General features: G+C 39.1%; 1 protein-coding gene across 1 annotated transcript in view; it reads left to right on the forward strand.

Moving 5' to 3' along the window:
- Positions 1 to 15,232: 15,232 nt before the first annotated feature.
- The window catches only part of PTTG1IP2 (PTTG1IP family member 2), a 34,183-nt gene continuing 24,567 nt past the window's right edge, over positions 15,233 to 24,848 (forward strand). Inside the window, exons 1-2 of the mRNA XM_044920161.1 lie at positions 15,233 to 15,533; positions 23,336 to 23,382. Of these exons, the coding sequence (XP_044776096.1) occupies positions 15,386 to 15,533; positions 23,336 to 23,382 (195 nt within the window). The 5' untranslated portion in view covers positions 15,233 to 15,385. The remainder of the gene's footprint in view (positions 15,534 to 23,335; positions 23,383 to 24,848) is intronic.

The following is a 24,848-nucleotide window of genomic DNA, read 5'->3' on the forward strand; positions in this document are numbered from 1 at the left end:
AATTTTATTTTTAAAAGCCAATCCATGGGAGAAACTCTCTTAGAATCTGCTATTTAAATTTATTGCTCACATAAACTTATAGCTGGGGATCAAGAAAAACTATCGTGTTTGCCTTATTGTATTCAGGAACCAGAGGAAATTCACTGGGTGTTAAGACATAAGGTAAAATAAGGTACATTTGCCCTTTTTACCCACAGCAAGATTTTTAAGCCAATGGACAGATAAGAAGTATTCATTCATTCATTTATTTATTTAAAAAAATGTTTATTTCTGAGTTCCTCCTATATATATATATATATATATATGGGTACTGGCACACTTACCACTATGAATGAGATTTGTAAGAACTCCATCTGGGTTGAATATAGAGAGCGAAATACATAAAATAAGTATCCATAATACTAGGTGATTTTATATATATACATAGACACAGACATGTGCCCTTGCGCACAGGATTTATAAATCAAAGGAGAGGACTTTTCACTTTGTGAAGGAAAGGTATGCTGCTTATTTACCAGCTCACCTTCCAAATCCATTTTTGACCCTTCTCTTCCCTGCCCTGACCTCTACAGATCGCCTTACCCGAGTTTCTTTGTCCCTCTGGCTTTGGGAAGGTAGATAGTAGAGAGAGCTCGGGGTATTTATTCCCTCTGCTCCCTGAGCCAAACTACGTTTCCCCAACTTTATGACCGCAGCTCTTATCAGCCAGTCCCTCTCCAGTTCTCTTCAGATTGTGGTCTCTCAGGCCCCACTTTGCCCCTTCAGTTCCAGGACTGGTAAGAGCTTCCCTTTGGTGGTCGGTCATCCCTGGGTGCTCCACCATCCTTTGTTCTTGTCATTCCTGCCCATGCCTCACTATTCAGTCCTCTGCTTGACTTCTCTTCATTTAACTCTCCTGCTGGTGTCTTGACTGACACAGAAAGAAGGAATACAGAAAGTCAAGAAAGATAATATGGAGGTTCCTATACCTTTGAATGTTCTACAGATACACTTTGGTAAATCGGAGCAAAGTTATTATCCCAGCTAAAAACATGTTTCTCTTGCCACCAGCAGGTGGCATTAGCAATCATATCAGTCATGTAGGGCTGTGCATTGTTCTTTTTTTTGAGTCTGTTGGCTATTGTGATATTGTGATTTATAAAAAGAAATATATATTTGGTCTTCATCCATATTTTTGGCTCAGAGCTCCCTAAAACCCTTGGAATTTCCTGAGTGAGAAGAGCAATAAAATTGTCTTTTGTTATGTTCATGAGGCAACTTTTAGAAAGCACCTAGGGGGGCGCCTGGGTGGCTCAGTTGGTTAAGCGACTGCCTTCGGCTCAGGTCAGGATCCCGGAGTCCCGGGATCGAGTCCCACATCGGACTCCCTGCTTGGCGGGGAGTCTGCTTCTCCCTCTAACCCTACCCCCTCTTGCGCTCTCTCTCTCACTCTCTCTCTCTCTAATAAATAATAAAATTTAAAAAAAAAAAAAAGAAAGCACCTAGGGATGGGGGCTGGTAGCCAGAACCAACCCTGTGATTTGAGGGTTGGAACTTGTACTTCTATTTCCCCCCTCCCCCACCTCTAGGGAAGGGAAATGGGCTGGAGGTTTGAATCAATTGCCAATGGCCAAAGTTTAATCAGTCATGCCTCGTCATGAAGCCTTTGTAAAAACTCAAAAGGACTGGGTTCAAAGAACTCCCAGGTTGGTGAACCTATGGAGATTTGGGGAGAGAGGCATGCCTGGGGAGGGCATGAAATCTCTGTGTTCTTTCTCCATACCATGCGCTGTGCATCTCTTCATTCTGGCTGTTCCTGACTTAATCCCAAGTGGTCTAGTAAGTAAAGTGTTTCTCTGAGATCTGTGAGCTACTCTAGCAAATTAATCAAACTCAAGAGGGAGGTCATGGGAACCCCTAATTTATAGCTGGTTGGTCAGAGGCACAGGTGATAGCCTGGGTTTGTGATTGGTATCTGAAGTTTGTGGGGACAGTCTTGTAGGACTGAACCCTTAACCTGTGGAATCTGATGCTACCTCTGGGTAAATAGTGTCAGAATTGAGTTGAACTGTAGAAACTTAGCTGATGTCCAGAGTATTGTTTGCTGGTGTTGGGGGGACTACCCTTCCCCCACTACCTACACATTGAAATTGGTGACCAAAACCTAAAAGAGCTATTTTTCTCTATTTTTAAAATGTTATACAAACATTAATTCTATCTACCTGAGAAAAGCAAAAGCTGTGAAAGAGTTGAAAAGCTATTTTAATAGGCACACATTTACTTTTGATAAAGGCAAGAGTAAAGATGATTTGGAAAAAATGCAAAGGAGAAAGAAAAGAACAAATTTTGCATGTGCACAAGGAATGAAATTCTTATGTACTGACAAATAGTAATCCACAAAAGGCTAATCCAAGAGGCTGAGGCAATGAAAAAAATGTGTGTGTGTGTGTGTGACTAAAGGATCATAATTAACACAATTAATGCCTGTTAGCATTAGGAAAGGGCTAGGAATTTGTTCCAAAACTTAAAATGAGGAATGACTTTGAGGCTTCTCTCCTGGGTGACTGGATGGATATTAATGCTATGAATCAAATTCAGAAAACAGGAGGAAGAACAAATTTGATAGAAAATGTCAGGGAACAAGAATTCCTGTCCCCTTCAAGGGTCGTTCTAGCTGGACTAGGAATCAAATTGACATGAGAAAGATTAACAGGAGAAAATCGAATGTAATAGTGTATGCCCAAGGAATCCATGCAGACATGGAAGTTCCAAAGATAGTCAGGCAAAATGAGGAATATATGTCATCCTACCCCAAGTGGGTAGGTGTCTGGGACTTCAGAGGAAAGGAATGCACTTCACAGAGTGATAAAAAGAGCAGATGTTTGGTAATTAGACGTTTGCTCTGCCATACAAATGGGTGACTCAGATAAAATTTATCCCTGCTATTAATCCTTATTCTGAGAGAGACTCCCCAATTTAGATTCTTCTATGTAGTTAAGGGAGAGGCAAAAGTTTCTCTTGAGCCTGTAGGGTCTTGATTGCTGATTGCCTTCAGTTCAGAATAATCTTCATGCCCAAGTGGCCCATCCTGGGGTGGCCTGTCCTTGGCCCTACTGGAAGATGCCTCTGACTTCGGGCATACTGACTTTAAGGTGTCTGAAGGACATTCAGGTAGAGATTTCTAGATGGAACTTGCAGTATAAGACCAGAACTAAGGTGATAAATGATTTTGGGATATAGCTTTAATTTTTAAAAGTATTTATTGAGCACCTACTATATGCTAGGCACTATTGTTAAGGTTGGGTTATATCAGTAAACAAAGGAGAAAAAAACCCCTACTCTGTGGAGCTTATATTCTGGTGGACAGGAGAAAGGAAAATAGCATTAACATAATAAGTAAATTATACAGTGTTTTAGGTAATATGATACCTGGGAACAATAGAGCACAGTAAAGGGATTGGGATTGCTGATATGAACAGATGTGGGTTCCAATATTCTCTGAGGTGATTCAGATTAAGCCTCATTGAGAAGATGCCATTTAAGCAAAGACTTGGAGGACCTGAGGAAGTTAGCCAATGGGCTATCTGAAGGAAGTGTGTTCCAGCCACCATAAAGGTTCTGAGATGACAGCATGTCTGATGTATTTGAGAAACAACAAAGATGCCAGCATGGCTGTAGCCTAATCACACAAGAGGACAGTAATAGTAGATGATGCCAGAGAGGCAAGGTGGAGAAGTGTCAGATCACAAAGGCGTCAGCTTTTTGTAAAAAGCTGGGGTATTACTCTGAGTCAGATGGAAGGTTCTGAATAGAGGTGTTCCCTAGCTTGACTGACTTCCTTCCTTCCTATTTATTTTTATTTATTTATTTACTTATTTATTTATTCTTTTTATTAAGTTTTGAATTTTAATTCCAGTATAGTTAACATACAATGTTATATTAGTTTCAGGTGTACAATATAGTGATTCCACAATTCTACACATTGCTCATTGCTCATCGCGATAAGTGTACTTTTAATCCCCTTCACCTATTTCACCCATCTCCCCACCCACTTCCCCCGGGAACACTCAGTTTGTTCTCTATAATTAAGAGTCTGTTTCTTGGTTTGTCTCTCTCTTTTTTCCCCTTTGTTCATTTGTTTTGTTTCTTAAATTCCACATATAAGTGAAATCATATGGTATTTGTCTTTCTCTGACTGACCTATTTCACTTACCGTTACACTCTCTAGCTCCATCCATTTCATTGCAAATGGAAAGATTTCATTCTAAGGCTGAATTTTATATATATATATATATATATACACCACATCTTCTTTATCTATTCATTAGTTGATGGACAATTGAGCTGCTTCCATAATTTGGCTATTGTAAATAGTGCTGCAATAAACATAGGGGTGCATGTATCACTCTGAATTAGTGTTTTTGTATTTTGGGGGTAAATACTTAGTAATGAAATTATTGGATCATAGGGTAGTACTCTTTTTAACTTTTTGCGGAAACTCCATACTGTTTTCCACATTGGCTGCACCAGTTTGCATTCCCATCAACAGTGCCAAAGGGTTCCTTTTTCTCCACATCCTCACCAACATTTATTGTTTCTTGTGTTTTTGATTTTAGCCATTCTGACAGGTGTGAGGTGATATCTCATTGTAGTTTTGATTTGCATTTTACTGATGATGAGTGATGTTGAGCATCTTTTCATGTGTCTGTTAACCATCTGTATACCTTCCTTAGAGAAATGTCCATGTCTTCTGCCCATTTTAACTGGATTGTTTGTGTTTTGGGTGTTGAGTTTTATAAGTTCTTGATATATTTTGGAGACTAACTTTTTATCAGATATGTCATTTGCAAATATCTTCTCCCATTCTATAGGTTGTTTTTAGTTTTGTTGGTTGTTGCCTTTGCTGTGCAGAAGATTGTTATTTTGATGTAGTCCCAACAGTTCATTTTTGCTTGTTTTTCTCTTGCCTCAGGAGACCTATCTAGAAAAATGTCACTATGGCCAGTGTCAGAGCAATTACTGCCTGTGCTCTCTTCTAGGATTTTTATGGTTTCAGGTCTCACATTTAGGTCTTTAATCCATTTTGAGCTTATTTTTGTGTATGGTATAAGAAAGTGGTCCAGTTTCATTCTTTTGCATGTAACTGTTCAGTTTTCTCAGCACCATTTGTTGAAGAGACTGTCTTTTTCCCATTGCATATTCTTGCCTCTTTTGTCAAAGATTAATTGACCATATAATCATGGATTTGTTTCTAGGCTTTCTAGTCTACTCCATTGATCTATATGTCTATTTTTGTGCCAGTATCATACTGTTCTGATTACTATAGCTTTGTAGTATAACTTGAAATCTGGAATTGTGATACCTCCAGCTTTGTTTTTCTTTTTCAAAATTGTTTTGGCTATTCTGGGTCTTTTGTGGTTCCATACAAATTTAGGATTATTTGTTCTAGTTCTGTGGAAAAATGCTGTTGGTATTTTGATAGGAATTGCATTAAATCTGTAGATTGCTCTGGGTATCATGGGCATTTTAACAGTATTTGCTCTTCCAATCCATAAGCATGGGATATCTTTCCATTTGTTTGTGTCACCTTCAATTTCTTTCATCAGTGTTTTATAGTTTTCAGAGTACAGGTCTTTCACCTCTCTGGTTAAGTTTATTTCTAGGTATTTTATTCTTTTTTGGAACAACTATAAATGGGATTGCTTTCTTAATTTCTGTTGTTTTATTATTAGTGTATAGAAATGCAATGGATTTCTATACATTGATTTTGTATCCTGCAACTTTACTGAATTTATTTATCAGGTCTAGTAGTTTTGGTGGAGTCTTTAGGGCTTTCTATATAGAGTATAATGTCATCTGCAAATAGTGAAAGTTTTATTCCTTGCTTACCAAATTGTATGCCTTTTATTCCTTTTTGTTGCCTGATTGCTGTGGCTAGGACTTCAGTACTATGTTGAATAAAAGTGGTAAGACTGGACATTCTTGTCTTGTTCCTGATCTTAGAGGGAAAGCTCTCAGTTTTTCACATTGAGTATGATGTTCGCTGTGGGTTTTTCATATATGGCCTTTATTATGTTGAAGTATGTTCCCTCTAAACCTACCTTGTTGAGGGTTTTTTCATAAATGGATGTTGTACTTTGTCAAGTGTTTTTTCTGCATCTATTGAAATGATCATATGGTTTTTATCCTTTTTCTTGTTGATATGATGTATTACGTTGATTGATTTGTGAATACTGAACCACCTTTTTGCATCCTGGGAATCAATTCCACTTGATCATGGTGCATGATTTTTAAAAATATATTGTTGGATTTGGTTTGCTAATATTTTGTTGAGGATTTTTACATCTGTGTTCATCAGAGATATTTGCCTGTAGTTCTTTTTTCTTGTGTCTTTGTCTGGTTTTGGTATCTGCGTGCCTTATAGGATGAATGTGGAAGTCTTCCCTCCTTTTATATTTTTTGAAATAGTTGAGAAGAACAAGTATTAACTCTTCTTTAAATGTTTGGTGGAATTCACCTGTGAAGCCATCTGGCCCTGGACTTTTGTTTGTTGGGAGTTTTTTGATTACTGATTCAATTTCATTGCTGATAGGTCTGTTCATATTTTCTATTTCTTCCTGATTCAATTTTGGGAGGTTATATGTTTCTAGGTATTTATCCATTTCTTCTAGGTTGTCCAATTTGTTGGCATATAATTTTTCATAATATTCTCTTGTAATCCCTCATATTTCTGGGGTGTCAGTTGTTATTTCTCCTCTTTCATTTCTGAATTTGTTTGAGTTTTCTTTCTTTTTTTTTTTATGAGTCTGGCTAAAGATATCAATTTTATTGATTTTTTCAAAGAACCAGCTCCTGATTTCATTGACCTGTTCTTTTCTTTCTTTCCTTTTTTTTTTTTTTTTTGGTTTCTATTTCATTTATTCTGTTCTAATCTTTATTATTTTCTTCCTTCTATTGGTCTGGGGTTTCATATGTTTTTCTTTTCCTAGCTCCTTTAGGTGTAAAGTTAGGTTGTTTATTTGAGATTTTTCTTATATCTTGTGGTGGGCCTGTATTGTTCTAAACCTCCCTCTTAGAACAGATTTTGCTACATCCCAAAGATTTTGGACCATTGTGTTTTCATTTCCATTTGTCTCCTTGTATTTTTTAATTTCCTCTTTGATTTCTTGGTTGACCCATTCATTGTTTAGTAGCATGTTATTTAACATCCATGTATTTATGCTTTTTTCAGATTTTTCTTTTTTTTTTTTTTTTTTTTTTTTTTTTTTTAAGAGACACAGCGAGAGAGGGAACACAAGCAGGGGAAGTGGGAGAGAGAGAAGCAGGCTTCCTGCTGAGCAGGGAGCCCAATGTGGGGCTGGGATCCCAGGAACCTGGGATCATGAACTGAGCCGAAGGCAGAGCTTAACAACTGAGCCACCCAGACACCCCTTGTGGTTGACTTCTAGTTTCATAGCATTTTCATCAGAAAACATGCATGGCATGACTTTGATCGTTTTTAGTTTGTTAAGACTTGCCTTATGGCCTGATATATGATGTATTCTGGAGAATGTTCCATGTGCACTTGAAAAGAATGTGTTTTCTGCTGACCTAGGATGTTCTTTTTTTTTTTTTTTAAAGATTTTATTTATTTATTTGACAGAGAGAGAGACAGCGAGAGCAGGAACACAAGTAGGGGGAATGGGAGAGGGAGAAGCAGGCCTCCCACCGAGCAGGGAGCCCGATGCGGGACTCGATCCCAGGACCCCGGGATCATGACCCGAGCCGAAGGCAGGCACTCAATAACTGAGCCACCCAGGCGCCCGACCTAGGATGTTCTAAGGGCACCTGGGCAGCTGCATTGGTTAAGCCTCTGCCTTTGCCTCAGATCATGATCTCAGGGTCCTGAGATCGAGCCCTGAATTGGGCTCCCTGCTCAGCAGGGTATCTGTTTCTCCCTCTCTTTCTGCCCCTCCCCCCCAACTCATGCCTCCCCCCTGCTGTTCAAATAAAAAAAAAAAAATTTTAAAAAAAAAAAAAAAAAGGATGGGATGTTCTGAATATATCTGTTAAATCAAGCTGGTCCAATGTGTCATTCAAAGCCACTCTTCCCTTGTTGATTTTCTGTTTGGATAATCTGTCCATTGATGTAAGTGGGGTGTTAAAGTCCCCTACTATTATTATATTACTATTGATTACTTCCTTTATATTTGTTATTAACTGCTTTAAGTATTTGGGTGCTCCCACTTTGAGTGCATAAATACTTACAATTGAATCATTATATTAAAAACTAATGATATTCTATATGTTGGCTAATTGAATTTAAATAAAAAATATTTACAATTGTTATATCTTCTTGTTGGATTGTCCCCTTAATGATTATATAGTGTCCTTCTTTGTCTCTTGTTATAGTCTCTGTTTTAAACTCTGTTTTGCCTGATACAAGTTTTGCTACCCTGGGTTTCTTTTCACAGCCATTTGCATGATAAATGCTTCTCTATCTCTTCACTTTCAATCTACATGTATCTTTAGGTCTGAAAGGAGTCTCTTATAGGTAGCATATGAGTGGGTCTTTTTTTTTTTTTATCCCATTCTGTCAGCCTAAGTCCTATGATTGGAGTGTTTGGTCCCCTTACATTGAAAGTAATTATTGATAGGTAGGTATTTATTGCCATTTCGTTATTTGTTTTATGGTTGTTTTTGTAGTTTTTCTCGGTCCTTTCTTATCTTGCTCTCTTCTCTCATGATTAGTTGGCTTTCTTTAGTGATATACTTTGATTCCTTTCTCTTTATTTTTTGCATATCTATTACTGGTTTTGTGGTTACCATTTGGTTTGTATATAACATCTTCTGTATATAACAGTCTATATTAGGTTGATGGTCGCTTAAGTTTGAACCCATTCTTTACTCCTGTCCTCCTCACGTTTTAGTTATATGATGTCATACTTTATATACTTTTATTTTGTGAGTCCCCTTGATTGGCTTTTTACAGATACACTCATTTTTACTGCTTTTGTGTTTCCTACTTTTTATTACTCTTGCTTATGGTCTTTGCTTTCCACTCTAAGAGTAATGTAGGGCTGGTTTAGTGGCCATGAATTCCTTTATTTTTTGTCTGGGAAACACTTTATCTCTTCAATTCTGAATGATAAACTTGCTAGATAGAGTTTTCTTGGCTGCAGAATTTTTCCTTTCAGCACTTTGAATATGTCATGCCGTTTTCTTCTGGCCTGCAAGATTTCTGCTAAAAAATCAGCAGGTAGCCTTATGGGGTTTCCCTGGTATGTAACTGCTTTATTTTCTCTTGTTGCTTTTCAAATTATTTCTTTATCACTACTTTTTGTCATCTTAACTACTATGTGTCTTTTTTTCTTTTAAGATTTTATCCATTTACTTGAGAGAAAGCAAGCTAGAGAGACAGAGCAAGCATGAGCAGGGGGAGGGACAGAGGGAGAAGCAGACTCCCTGCTGAGCAGGGAGCCCAATGCGGGGCCTGATCCCAGGACCCTAAGATCATGACCTGAGCCAAAGGCAGACACCCAACCGACTGAATTACCCAGGTGCCCCCCCCCTTGTGTCTTGATGTGGACCTCCTTGGGTTGATTTTTTTTGGGGGGGAGAAAGATCATAAGTTTTGAACATGTAGAGATGAAATGTTTGTTTGACATTGTTTGAAGATGTTGAATAAGTATTTTGAAATATTTGACTGGAGACAGGAAAGGTCCAAGCTGGAGATATAAACTTAGGAGTCAGCAGCACATGGATGAAGAGGAGTAGAGGAGAGTTGTTGGAGCAATGCTATTGGAGAGATGTGGAAGGTGAGATCTAGTGCCCTTGGGGCAGGTTTGGTTTTGAATAGGAGCATGAATAATTCCTCTATAGCAACAGGCAGAAAAGCAGAGAATGAGAGAGGAGGCACGAGGGTAAATGTGGAGGTGGAGTCTAGATATCCTCTTGACTGGTTCTATTTTGTCTGAGATAATAAACAAAGTCATCAACTAAGGTTGGTTTGGGAGGGTGATGAATAAGGGACAACCGTTATGTCAGGAGTGTGTGAGATTGCTGACTCCAAGTCAGCGAGAGTTGGGGCTACGTCTCTGGGCAAATTTCTCTCTGGGCAAGATGAAGCGATGAAATGTCATTCATAAAGCACCAAGATACTGATGTCAGTGTAAGATTTTCAGGCATGATGGGTGGTAACATCACTTTCTCAACTCTGCCTGAGGTGGGATGTTGCAATTATCTGAACAGATTCGGGGACTCAGAGCTGGTGAGGTATACATTTGGGCAAGGGGAGGCTTATAGTTAGGGACAGCAAAGTGACGCTCTGAGGGAGGGAGTGTCCTGATCTCTTCTGCTGTTCTGCCCTGAAAATTATGGGTTTTCTGTAACAGGCAACAATCACAATCTTCTGTTCTTAATTTGGGACAATATCAAAAAAGTTTCCCTTTATCTTTTATTTATTTGGATAAACAGATAATTTTTGTTCATTTTGTAGTATGTGTATATAAGTATACATACCTGTATGGAAATGCATATATGGCTAGAAAGAGCAAGATAGCAAGCTTGATTTATGAACAAAGGAGCTTTATACATGGGATTTGTAGACTTATATATTTCCCTTCCTCATTGCAGATATTCAGATCAACTCTAGGAAAGAGCACAGGGACCTTGCTTAAGAACAATAATCACGTCTGTTATCATCATTTTTCCTTCCTCTGAGGAATCTTAATATGTTGCTTTCAAGGAAGGAATGCTCAAGAGATGTAAGAAAACATAAGTTAAACTGGCTTAAGCAAAAGGGGAATTACTGATTCAGATAATAGAACAAATTGACTCCAGGGTCTGTCTGATCTAGTTTCCAGATAGATCAGCAGGATTCTGTTTCTTCTCCTGAAATGACTCCATTCTCATGCAGGCTATTCCCTTATGTAGTAGAGTCCTTTGAGAAGCAGATGCCGACACAGAATTAGACATGGTGATGATTCAGGTCTCCATGAATCAATGTCAACTTGGGCCCTGTGTATAAAAGTCCTCAAAAATGTCAGGTATTCCTCTTTTTACACTTTACAGCCACTCTGGTAAATAATCGTAGTGAATGGGGAAGGACTGGAAGAATCATTATAGTATATTTTTGATGCAGTTGTTTGTGGAGTCCCTTCTAGAACCTGGACACTTCTTCAGTCAATGAGTTCTGGATTTGAAAATTGGCTAAAGTTTGGACGCTGAGGAAGGGATTGTGACTTTTTATTGGAGCTATGACCTCAGCCTCCTGCTCTTCCATTCCTGCCTTTTTCTGATTGTGGATGTTAAGCAGCACCCTTGATTAATGCCCCTCTATTCTACCCCAAGGAATGCCATGTTCTTTTAGCCGTCTCCTATGATTCAAGCCCCCATTTGCCGGCCCTCTGACTTTGGCTGTTGTTTTGATTATTGTGGCCTCCTGAATTCTTGTGTTTAAGTACCACCACTTGACCATTATTACTTTGGGAGCTCCATCATTCCCATTGGCTATAAGCAAGCCCAGTTCCATGACTGCTTCTACTATCAGTCTCGGCCTGCATCACTAAACACTAGTGCCCTCTTAGCAGCATGTTTCTGATGGCCTTGATGTTTTCTCTGGACCCTCTCCTGGAACATAATCATCTGGTGGTTTTTCTAGCCTCACATAATGCATCTATTTTAGTAAGCCCAATTCTCTCAGCCTTTCTCTTCCTTCCTCTTCCTTCTGTGTAGGCAACTCAGGCATTACCACTTTCCTCCAGGTTGGCCCTCACTTTCTTCAGACTTCTAAAAGTCAGCCTAACAATGAATTTGCCCCATGCCCTGGGGTCTTGCTAGGGTATTAAATCCCATGTCCCATGAAAGTACCCCCAAGTCGATGAAATCTCACTTATCCAGTTTAACATTCTAGTGCCTGGATAAGCATCTTCAAAATTCAGTATCAGTGATACTCATTGACTCCTTCCAATACAAGCTAGTTATACGATGGAATATAGTTTTTTTCCTCTCTTATCAGCCACAGTGTGTCCGCATCTGGATTCTACTGAGTTTAACTCTAGTTATTGGCCTATCAGCCAGGAGAAGGGGTAGTAGGGACTCCCAGCATATGGGTAGTCCACCTCCACAAGCTCTGAGGTTTCAAGGGGACCTGTAGAGTCAACATCACATCCTCAGGAGGATCCATCCATATACCAAGGCCATCAGGTATATGGTGGTAAAAAGAGAACTGCATCACTAAGAAGTTCAGTAGCTCTCCTCCATAAACCAAAACTGATAGTAGAGATAGTCACAGAACTGGGCTCATTAATATCCATGGAATTAATGAGGCTTCCAAAGTAATAGAGACCAGGTGGTGGTACTTAAACACAGAAGCCATGTTTCAGTCAAGCTTTCCCAGCCAGAACTCTGGCTTAGCATGAGACCTGCCTGGCTCGACACATAAATGTCTCTGGAACTCTGTCACTATCAGGTCCTCATTCTGCTGCTTAGCTGTGTCCATTCCCACTACAGGAGACAAAGGCTACCAAAGAGATCCTTTGGCTTTCACACTTAGTCTTTAACTGCTAGTCAGTAGCCCTTGGTTTCTCATTACCCCTCTGTAGGGCATCAATACAACTCTATAACCAACCCATTCTGCTGTCCTTGTAGGCACCACTCCCCTTTATCTTTCAAATGATTGAATCATTACACCTGCCAGGACATTCCTCTCCACCATATCATTTTCCTAGATGGAAAATATTTTACCACTAGTGAATTTTTTTTAGCAATTCAGCTGTCGTCTCTCTCCAGGGACTATTCATACTCCACATACTGCTCAAGATGGCATCATTTTTACCCGTTGAATAGTAACTGAACCAGTTTCAAAGCTTTACCTTACCATTTGTTTCCTCCAAAACTTCTAGTGGTGTTTGTATTAATTTGTATCCTTCATGGATCAGCTGCCAAGATGCTACTAGAAGTGCAAGAGGTTTATTGGGGAAACAGTTGGGAAAGATAACAGAAAGGGAGCTAGTGAAGGTGAAGAGAATCTTCAAACAGTGATACAGGGATGACACCTGTAGGATGAGGTGAAGGTGAGGTGAAGGAATGGAGATTTGTTTGGAAGGATTTCAGAGTACAGCCTAGTTCTAAGAAAATTTCAACCAGATTGATGAGGAGTCCTCAAGCCAAAATCTTCCATTAGAGGCATTCTGGATTAATGTTCTTAGCATGTTTAGTCTTGGCTGAGAGAAGCCTGTAGGAAGCATGGCTTTGGCATGAATATGGTGGAACATCTGAGGGACAACAGCCGAGGCCATTAGTCACTTATGCTCTAAACTGGGCATTTTCTTTCTTTTTTTTTTTTTTAAAGATTTTATTTGTTTGACAGAGAGAGCACAAGCAGAGGGAGAGAGAGGGAGAGGCAGGTTCCCTGCTGAGCAAGGAGCCCGATGTGGGACTCGATCCCAGGACCCTGGGATCATGATCTGGGCCGAAGGCAGACGCTTAACCGACTGAGCCACCCAGGCGTCCCTAAACTGGGCATTTTCACAGCCACACACTACAGGGTTTCAAGCATGGCTTTTAGCAGCTACAGGGATTAAATCCTTTCAAGTTTGAATCCAGAGAAAGATAAACATCTTTGTCCTAGCATTTCTAGCAGAAGCCCTGAGATTAACTTGGATTGGACAGCGTGGGTCATGTGCCCACCTATCTACCTCATGGTGGCCAGGGAAATAGCATGTTCTAATTTTTTTTTCAGGTCTAGTTTTCATGCCCCACTTCCAGGATAGATTTTGGGGCCCCATTCATACCATGAGAACTGAGCAGTGGTGAAAGGCAGATTCCCAAACAAAAACATGCACATAAAGAATATATGTATTTTTAATTTTAAACGCTATTGCCAGGTTGCTTTCTGTAGACATTGTAACAATTCAAAGTTCCACCAAAAAGGAAAAAATGGTACTTTTTCTCCATATCTTCACCAGCAATATGTGTTAACTTTGTTTTAATATTTTTGCCAACCTGATGGATACAAAATGCTAGCTCATTATTACTTCAGTTTACAGTTTCCTAGTACTAGCATATTTTGAAATATTTTTTCACACATTCATTGGCTACTTGGATTTACCTTTCTATACATAGTGTCTTTACATCTTTTGTCCATTTTTCCATTGTTTTTCTCTTTTTTTTTGTCCTTTTCTTGTCAGTTTATATTTTTCATATTATAGCTAATAACCCTCGGTTGGTCTGTCCTCTGCATTGCAGATAGGCAAGCAAAGAGCCTGAAACTCTGCTTATGTCTTGCCCATCTCCATCTTTATAGTCAGTACTAGATCATAGGCCTCAGGGTGCAGTTTAGATCAATATGCCAAGCCTTGGGACAACTGCATCAACCTTGGGACAACTGGAAAAACAAAGCAAGATAGGACCCAGTGAAGCACAAGTTTCCATGCTCCATCCTTGCTAAAATTTCAGTAATTCTGGAACCACCTTAACAATTTTGTTGTATCCTTTAAATTTTGTACTACTATTTATATTTCTGAAACTTGGCATTTTAACATAGATTTATTTTAAAAGTTTATGTTGTTGCCATTTTATCACTATACCCACTAGTTACAGTTTTCCAATACACATTAAAAATAAATTCACAGGGGCGCCTGGGCTGTGCAGCCAGTTAAGCCACCCACTTGGTTTCAGCTCAGGTCTCTGCTCAGGTAGTGATCTCAGGGTCGAGATGGAGATGTCCAGCTCCACGCTCAGCTCAGAGTCTGCTTAAGTTTCTCTTTCCCTCTCCCTCAGCCCCTCCCCCTTACACTCTCTAAAATAAAGAAATAAATCTTTTATTAAATAAATTCACAACTGTGATAGTAAAGGGTATCCGTCTGCATACCACTTGGAATACACCATACTTTGGGAAACGACATCAAAGCGTGCCCTAGGTCCACAGACCAGTCAAGGAGAAGATCAAGGATTTACAGAGCTATCAGTTTCACTGCTTATCTGCAGCACAGCAACCCCCCATGGGGTGGGGTGGATGGTAGCTTCATTTATATCTGAGGAAAACAGCACAGAAAGGTACAAGTGCTTTCCATGCTATTGAGTGGTGGACATTAGAATCAAGCCTTGCTCCAAAAGCAATAGGGTAACAGGGACCCATCAAGTCCAGTGGGTGAACTTTCCCTAGTGGTCAGGGCTCTAGGAAGCCTGAGCCCAGGGCAGGCCGGGATTGCATTACCAACATTCCACGTTCTGGCTGGAACACTACAAGTTCTAAGGTTCTGCGAATTATGCTGGGGTCTACGGCTCAGAAGGGGCTGCCTCGGAAGGTGCTGTGATTTGGTCAGGTCACAGTCCCATCAGGGATCCTCCTGTCCAACCTGGTACCTGGTGCCCACCACGGTCCAACTGGCCTGGAACTGGCGGAACCCAGGCTGGAGGAGTGATGTGCTGGCTGCGGGCATGGCGCCAAATCCTCTTGCCAGTTTTCCTTTCCCTCTTTCTTATTCAACTGCTTATCAGCTTCTCTGAGAATCATTTTTCCCACATCGCCAGACAGAGGGGCAAGCAGAGATCAAAGTCTTTGGATGATGGTGAGCCATTCCAAGCCCAGAGGCTGATGCCCTATACACGCCACTGCCACCATATTTCCTTTTGGCTGTGCCACTCTGGCAGCCTGAAATTTTCATCTCAAAGTTGTTGTTTAGTGTTGGTGGTAAGATATTTTTTAGGGCTCTATATGTTTTTGGTGAAATCCAATTTAATTGGACTCAAATTAATTTGCTTTATCAGAAATGTGAAGAGTGGATTAAAACAGTTTAAAAATTTGGGAAAGCATGTGCCCCCCCCACCCCTCTCACTTTTTACATGACCTGTAAAGCACATAAAGTTTGTGCTGTAAGCTGTAAATTAGCTAATCAGACTCTGCTCAATAGTCATGGCTAGTCTTAGTGGTTTAAGGTTTTATTTAATACATTCCTTAATTTGTGTCTTTTTTTTTTTTTTTAAGATTTTGTTTATTTATTTGAGAGAGAGAGAATGAGAGACAACACATGAGAGGGGATAGGGTCAGAGGGCAAAGCAGACTCCCTGCCGAGCAGGGAGCCCTATGCGGGACTCGATCCAGGGACTCCAGGATCATGACCTAAGCCGAAGGCAGTCGCTTAACCAACCGAGCCACCCAGGCGCCCCTTAATTTGTGTCTTAAGAAAGAATTGCTTTGGTCTGGAGACTTCCCTTAGTTTTCCTCCCCAACTGAAGAAATTTTGGAACATTAAAATTCATGCTGAGTTGAATTCATGAACCTGGAAATAAGATTTTTAGTATCCTAAATTGAGATTGTATAGATAGAATAAGGACAGGATTTGAATTACTTGGGAAATGCCCTGTAAAGCCAAGATTGCTATTTGCATGAAGACTATAAGAACTACTGCTGTCTGGTTTCTAGAGTCTGAAAGAATGTTAGTATCTATAAGGAAATTGGTCTTCCTTACTAAAACCAAACCCAAAGCTCTCAGCTTTGTCCTGAAATGAGACTGCCCTTTGAGAGGATGGGGAGTAGGGAGAGGCTGAATCAAAAGGCCTAGCTTGTTTCCTTTGGTTTCATCTTTCCCATAGATTTTTCTCTTTTGACTCTTTGGTCATCCCCATACATACTCCAAGAGGAACAGTGTTCTAGTACCATCCCCACCATGTTCTCCACACAAACAGCACCTAAAAACATAGGCCAAGCATAGAAACAAATCCTTCTTTTTGTTCCCTAGCAAATTGGAGTCATACTGGAATTTTTCTAAAGGCTTTATTAAAATGCTGATGAAGAACTAAAAGGGAGTGAACAAAGACACAAACAAATCAAGAATTATAGGTAATATAGTCTGGTCTCCAAAGACTGAAGGTTCTGATTCTAGGTAGCTCAATTCTAGGACTGACCAACCCTGTTCAATGTTTCTGTGGAAACAGTTTCCCTTTGTGAGGGAAAGCCTAGTTCAGCCTGTCCTGGACCTCCCCTCACCCCCCAATTTTTGCTTCCTAGCCTGAGGCATTTCCCCTTTGTGCTTGCATTCAACCTTCCCATCTAACAGGGACATGGTTTCTTAGACATTATTCCTTCAGCTCCAAATCTGAGAAAATGATTCTAACCCCTACTATGATCCCCACCTCCACCCTTCCTAGCACTCAGGTTGATAGGCCTTTCCCACAGGACTTTGTGAATGATCCCACAACAAGTGAGACCTACCACAAAGGGCGTTGCTTTGATCCCCAGAGCTTTTAACCCTGATACTCACTTATAACCGAGAGCTCAGTAAGCAATTTCCTATAAATTATAGTTGCACTTGGAACTTTGGGTTAGGAATCTTTTCCTCCAATATCTAATGAAAGAGTAAAAAACCACACTAACATGTAGTGATGTTCTTTCACCAGGAGCAACCAAACAACAAAGGGGCATAGTCTAAAAAGCCACTGGCAACCAAGGAAAAAAAATAAAGATTCTGCATCAGAACAGAATAGTACAGCGTGACAATGCTCCAAATACCACTATCACCCTTTAGAAGTCACTAGTGAGTAACTAAATTCCAAGAATTTTCATTAATACTCCTGGAACTAGAGAGATGCAAATTGAGTGGGTATCCTATTCTTTACCGTTCTGAAGAATAACAGAGGAAATTGTTACAGAGGAGAACAAAGGGAAAAAGAAGAACTGAACAATGGATGGAAAGGTCAGTTCCTGGGCTGCAAACTCGATTTAGGGGCAGATCTACAGTCCCTTTTATGGGTAATGCCTCCGATTAGCTAGAATCCTGGCAGAGGAAAATGACAAAATCTTAAAAGAGTGTAGAGCCCAGATATTCTAACAAAGTCTGGCACAGCCTCACCTGAGTTCTTTCCCTTTGTCAGGTCCTGAGAACAACTGAATGAATAGAACATAAAATACCATAAAACTGTAGTTTCTCAGAAAAACATCTCAAGGATAGTTTTAGGTGGTCAAGGTGTCACCTACATCATGTCAGCACAAATAGAAGGTCTGAACCCAACAATCCAAGCATTAGTAAGGTGAAAATAGACAACAGAGCAACTATGCAAACACTGCATAGCTAACTAAATAATGAAATTAAGGAGTTTGGTAGCATGTAGAAAACAAATAATGTACCCTAGAATAAAACGTAACTCAAGGAACAAATGCAAATGTCCCCACAAGTGCTTTTAGCTAGAGAATCACCAAATAAGAAATAGATTCAGTGAGGGGCACCTGGGTGGCTTAGTCGGTTAAGCATCTGCCTTCAGCTCAGGTCATGATCCCAGGGTTCTGGGATCGAGCCCCCACATCTGGCCTCCCTGCTCAACAGAGAGTCTGCTTCTCCTTGCTCTTGCGCTCTTGCTCTTGTGCTTTTATGCTGTCTTTCTTATTCCCTCTCAAATAATATCTTAAAAAAAATAGATTCAATGAAACGAGTCTCAAAGTAAAGATATCAGAATGAGGTAAAAAGGGAGATTTCTCTGACGAAATACATTGAAGGCTAAATAATATGAATATGAGGCAAGGCTTCCAGGTTTTCTCCTTATTTCCATAAGTACCCATTTATTTCTGCTAATGTTGAACACACCAAGAATATTTGTCATTTACACTCTAAAGTATGCATATTATATTGGGCTCTGATAGCTGCCTCCTTCCCTTTCTTCTAGCCTAGGGGCTGCTGATATCTGGGAGGAAGTGGGGTTTCACTGTATTTCCCCTCATGGACTTTTCAGTTTCTTCCATCACCTGTACCCCTAATTCCCAGTACTAAGTTTCCTATATTATATATACTTAGAGTAATTGCTATCACTCAAGACCCTCTCTGAAATTTATACTCCAAGATATTATTTAGAAAAATGAAAATGAACCAAAGGGAAATGTAGCATTCAAGAAAGAGTAGTAAACAAAGAGACCAATAAAACTTAGAGTTAATTTTAAATGTTCGATTTTAAGTCAACAGCAACTTAAATATAATAATAATTTAATAATGATTCATAAGTATTTAATAGTAATTAGAATTCTTGATTATATCTACCTGGGAAGTGGTATGGAGAGGAAAAGGAAGAAAGCAAAAGCATATTAGGATCCTTATATAGGTAGAGAATGTAGATCCTGATTAGGCAAAGATTATAAAGAGGCATATAAGGGGTGCCTGGATGGCTCAGTATTTATGCATCTGACTCTTGATCTCAGCTTAGGTCTTGATCTCAGGAACATGAGTTCAAGCCCCACATGGAGCCTACTGAAAAAAAAAAGGCATATAAAATATATGTCTCAAAAATTTTTAAATAATAGCTTATATGTAAATAGAAACAGGAGGTGTGGCTTCAAAACCACTAGAGGAAATAAGGGAACAAAGAATAAACTGATGGAATAAAATATACCTTTCAAAAATGCCACTGAAAAAGAAAGCAAGTATAGCAATCTTAATATTGGATAAAATAGAATTTAAGTAAAAGAAAATCTTTAAGTAGAAGTGATAGTCCATGCTGATATTATAGCACAGTACATGAAGATGACATATGAAGCTTTGTTCATCAAACAACATAGTTTTGAAATAGATACAGCAAAAGTTGATAGAAATAGAAAGAGCATTTGACAAGTTAAATCCACATGGGATCACTTTACATGCCTATATCAGAAATCAACAGGTCAAGTATATAAAATATAAGGCTACAACATAGAGATTATAATATATAAAGCCTTGTGATCTGGTCTCCCATTGTTTTGTTTTGTTTTTTTCCCTCTTAGCTGTTCTCAAAACAATTCCCCTTCCAGGTAAACATTAGAATCAGCTTGTCTGATTAAATTGTTCTATTTTTTAAATTATTAATTTATTAATTCATTGCAATGCCAATCAAAAAGAAAGTTCTTGTTTTGATATCTGGTATAATATATTTTGATGCCTAGCATCTCTAGGTGTTTCAAATTGTGGTCCTCATGGAAGAAGAGAAGAGGACCAAAGATGGAACTTTATGGAATAACATTTTAGACATTGGTAGAGGAAGTGGAACCAGTCAAAGAAATTCAAAAAAAGTGGCCAGAGATGTTCCAGGAGAACTAGAAGAGAATGATGCTGCAGAAGTTGTGAAAAAATATATAATTAAGAGGAAGGAAGTGACTAGATAGAATATAGATGTACAAAAATCAGGCCTGTGGGGTAAGGGAAGAATCTGGTAGCTAGCTGTTTAAATAGCTAGTACCTCTTTCTTCAGGAATAGAGTGAAAGAAAGAAAGAACCTATTGCTTCATGTAAAATATGATCATGTAGGTTAGCTGGTCCTCACTGGTTCTCCAATAAGGGCAGGAAAGACTATAGGAAAAATTGCTGGGTAGTTATACAAATGTTTAGTCTAAACCTCTGAGATGGACCATATCAGGTCATTCACTGACATGAGAGTCAAGCTAAAAGAGAGGGAAATGAGGCCATGAGGGGCAAACAAGTTCAAGGTCAAGGAAAGTGAAGTTCTGAGTGAGGTCAAAATGCAAGTGAGAGAGGAAAGGAAAGAAGATTCCAGTTAGAGAATAGAATATTGGAGTTTAAGATTTCATGGTTGGAGCCATCCAGAATGATGCCAAAATCTAAGTTGGGATTATGGAAATAATTTGCTTAAGATGAAGAATCAAGAGTTTTTCTGGATGGTGGAATTTCAATGTTTGTTTTTACTGTGTACATATTTCTTATATTGAACATGTATCATTTTTATAGCTACAGAAAGACAATAATCCTGTTTTAATTTTGGAAAAAATATAAGTATCAGGAATGAAAATAAGGAAAATATCAGGACTTAGTGGAAAGAAACAAAGCTGTGGACTTTATACTAACTGGAATGTTTTTAGATGCAGTGTAAGAAACCAAGATTTTACATGTAAGAAAAACATAATTTGTCTTGCTTAAGTGAAGCAAAAGAAATGTATGGGACCTCAGAAATGAGTGAATCACCATCATCTCCTTATTTCTCCTTTGTTGTCTCTCCTTTTCTCTGCTTATCAACCTCATTCACTCCTATTAGCTTCCTCCTCAGGGCTTCTATGGTCACTGGAAGCTCCATCTTCTCAACTTCCCAAACAAAGAGAAAGTGGCTCCCTGCCACCTCTTAACCCTCATGTTTTCATTTGTAAATCGTCAGAGGAAGACTCTCATTGGCCTGACTTGGTCATATTCCCTCTCCCTAGACCAGTGTGGTCTGGGATTCGCCCCCTTTGGTTCAGGTGTGCCTTACATGCCTGGCTGGGACCAGGGAGTTTGTGTAGGAGGGGGCAGTTACCAATTGTACCATGTGTCTACTGCTGGGAAGGAGCAGTCCTGCCAAGGAAGGATGGGTTATATTTCCCAGGAGAAAGGAGAGGTACTGGTGGTCAAAACAGCTTAAACCCACATTCTGTCATTATTAGCAAGTGAACTTCAATGTGTTATTTGACTTTTCTGAGGTCAGTTTCTTCATCAATAAAGTGAGGTTAATAATAACCACCTTTCAGGATTGTGAATATTGGTTATAACTGTTTTCAAATAAACATTTATGTTTATAAATTGCTTAATAAGGATTCCACATAATCTGAGAGTGAAGGCCAATTTATATTTCCCATGAAGCTGGATTGATTGCTGGCTGTGGCTGCTCAGAAAGGGTTTGCATTTTTCTAGTTGGTTCTTTCAGAGAGTCACCTTTTCCTAGTTTAAACAAAGATGCCCTGTCTTCAACTAGTGCTAACAGCAGCCCTACATCTTCAACTTTCTCTAATGTATATAATATAAAAAAGGTAAATGAAAACCATGTTGATATCATGTACATGCTGGTATGATGTGATGTGGCAACTTCACCTTTGCAGTATTCTTCCCCCAAACCCATATCTTCAGTCTAATCATGAGAGAAACAGACAAATCCAAATTGAGGGATATCCTACAAAGTATTTGGCCAATACTCTTCAAAACTGTCAAGGTCATGGAAAACAAGGAAAGACTGAGACACTGTCACAGACTAAAGGAGACATTATGACCAAATGCAATGTGGGATCCTGGATCTTGGAACAGAAAAAGTGCATTAGTATAAAAAACAATGAAATCCTAGTAAAATCTGGAGTTTAGTTAAAAGTAATGTATTGGTGTCAATTCCTTAGTTTTAATAAATGTACTGTAATAGTGTAAGATGCTAGCCATGGGGAAAACAGGTGAGAGGTATACAGGAACTTTCTGTATAATCTATGAATTTTTTCTGTAAATCTAACATTATTCCAATGTAAAAACTTCAGCTGTGGGAAACAAGTAGAATTTGGAGAGCCCATGTGGCTAAGTCACATGCCTTTTGTTTCCCTGCTCCTGCCTCCTGAAGTAAGCCTAAAGCCGGCTGCCCCAACATAGTTGAAGCAGTAGAATCTTTCCCATTGACCTTGCCTTTTAGTCAACTTCCCTTTGGAGGCTCCAAAAGGGTAGGGAGAAGTAATATTCAATAGGGCTTAATTTGAAAAACTCTCGTAAGTCTTTTGCCAGCCAAATCAGATCTGTATCCAATCAAACAATTTAAAATTAAATAGAAAGGCCTGACCTTTCCCACAGAGCTTATGAACTCTGTCCCCAAAATAATAAAGTGACTTTATTGTTATTGCATCACATGAAAGCTAGGGTATTAATTCCAGGCTCTACTTACTTTACAGAGATGTTGGAGTAAGACAAAGAACCATCAAAATGCTTTTTTTCCAGACTTAGAGTTTTTATTCTAGAACTTTCAAATATAATTATATTGTTTATTTTTTTATGAAACAAGAAGAATGAAAATCCTCATCTGGGAGAAGTTTTTAAAACTTGTGGCACAACAAAATGAAGAATTAATTTTTTTTTAATATTTAAAGACCTGGGGTGCCTGGGTGGCTCAGTCGGCTAAGCATCTGCCTTTGGCTCAGGTCGTGATCCCAGGGTCCCAGGATCGAGCCCTATGTCGGGCTCCCTACTCGGTGGGGAGTCTGCTTGTCCCTCTCCCTCTGCCACTAAGGACTAATTAGCCAGGAATATCTTAGCAAAACCATGTTGAATAACAAAGGAATTACTAAAAGAGGTTTTTAAAGTATGATGTTGTAAATATATAGTGATATTGCCAATTTGTTTTTCCTTATTGGTTTTTGGAAGTTATTTCTTAGAACTTAACTTGGCTAATCAAAGTTGGATAATGCCATTTCACATTTTTCCCAACGATAGTAGAAAATAAGAGAGTTAGGATTTAAATAGTACCAATGGGAAAAGTGTCTAGATATGTGAAAATAATGAAATAAAACATTGGGGTATAGATGAGTATGCCATTAAACAGGAATGACTAAATGAAATGCACTTTTATATAAAATTAAGCAACAAATGGTCTTTGCATTTACATTTTTGCACTTAATTTTTTATAGCATGTGCTGTAAAGAAAAATTGTCAATTATGCACAGAAGATAAGAAAGTAAGTTAACTTATATATGAGAAAATTGTCTTGGGAATGTTATAAAGTCACATAATTTACAGTTGTAAATGTACTTCCTTCTAGAAAATTATGCTTTAAAAACAAAAAAAATTTTTTTGCTTGAAAAGAATTATACTTTGGGAAGAATTTTTTGTAAGTCAAGGAAAAGATAAGCCCTTTGAGATGCAGTGAAAATTTCCTTGCTACTCTATTATCTCAAAACTAGAAAGGATGACACATTGTTCCTTAACTAAAATGTAGCTAAGTTCCCTTCTCTGATGATTAGGTAGCTGACATTGTTCTTCACTTCAGATTTGGAAGAAAGTAGAAATGCCATAAGAATTGAGGGGTATGGTGTTACAGAGGGCTTTGCAGCAACCCTTACAAAACCATTCAACCAGTATTGGAGAACTGACAATTAACACCAAAGACAGACATGAAATCACTAATTAGAAAAGAGCATACTCTAGTAACTGGTATCTGTCATAGTGATTTGGATGCACAATTCTGTGCGCCTTCTTATGGTCATCCATGCCAGTCCTTCATTTAATGAGGACCTGGGCTCCTGGCTCATGGACTTCTCCATCTAACCTACGTGCTTTTTAAACTCGGCGAAGGCCCAGACACACTTGATCCCTCAGGCTCCTGACTTCCTCAGGTCTGCATTAAGAAGTCACTTCCCTGGCCACACCCTGAACCCTGCACAGTCTACAGTGGTTCCTAAATTTTCGTTCCCCTTACACTGTACTTACTTTTTGGCGTCAGCTAGACTGCCCTCTAGTCCTTTAATCTCTCATTTTTCCTTCAGCTTATTGGCCCTCTCCTATGGATTCCTTCAAGCATCCTTCCTGTGAATTCTCATGGCTGTTCACTTGAATGAAATGTTCTTCCACATTTCTTTGTTTGTTGCAATGGAAATTTTCAAACACATAAAAGCAGAGAAAATGGTATAATAGAACTGTATACCTGCAAGATCCATCTTTTTTTTAACCTTTTTTTTTTTGGTTGTTGTTAGTCACCATACAGTACTTCATTAGTTTTTGATGTAGTGTTCCATGATTCATTGTTTGCATATAACACCCAGTGCTCCATGAAATATGTGCCCTCCTTAATACCCATCACTGGGCTAACCCATCCCCCCCCCCAAAACCCTCAGTTTGTTTCCTGGAGTCCATAGTCTCTCATGCTCGTCTCCTCCTCTGATTTCCCCCCTTCATTTTTCCCTTCCTTCTCCTAATGTCCTCCATGCTATTCCTTATGTTCCACATATAAGTGAAACCATATGATAATTGTCTTTCTCTGCTTGATTTAGTTCACTTAGCATAATCCCCTCCAGTACTATTCATGTCATTGCAAATGGTGGTTATTCATCCTTTCTGAAGGCTGAGTAGTATTCCATTGTATATATGGACCACATCTTCTTTATCCATTCGTCTGTTGAAGGGCATCTCAGCTCCTTCCACAGT

Source organism: Neomonachus schauinslandi, chromosome 12 (genome assembly GCF_002201575.2).
Source record: "Neomonachus schauinslandi chromosome 12, ASM220157v2, whole genome shotgun sequence".
NCBI classification, from domain to species: domain Eukaryota; kingdom Metazoa; phylum Chordata; class Mammalia; order Carnivora; family Phocidae; genus Neomonachus; species Neomonachus schauinslandi.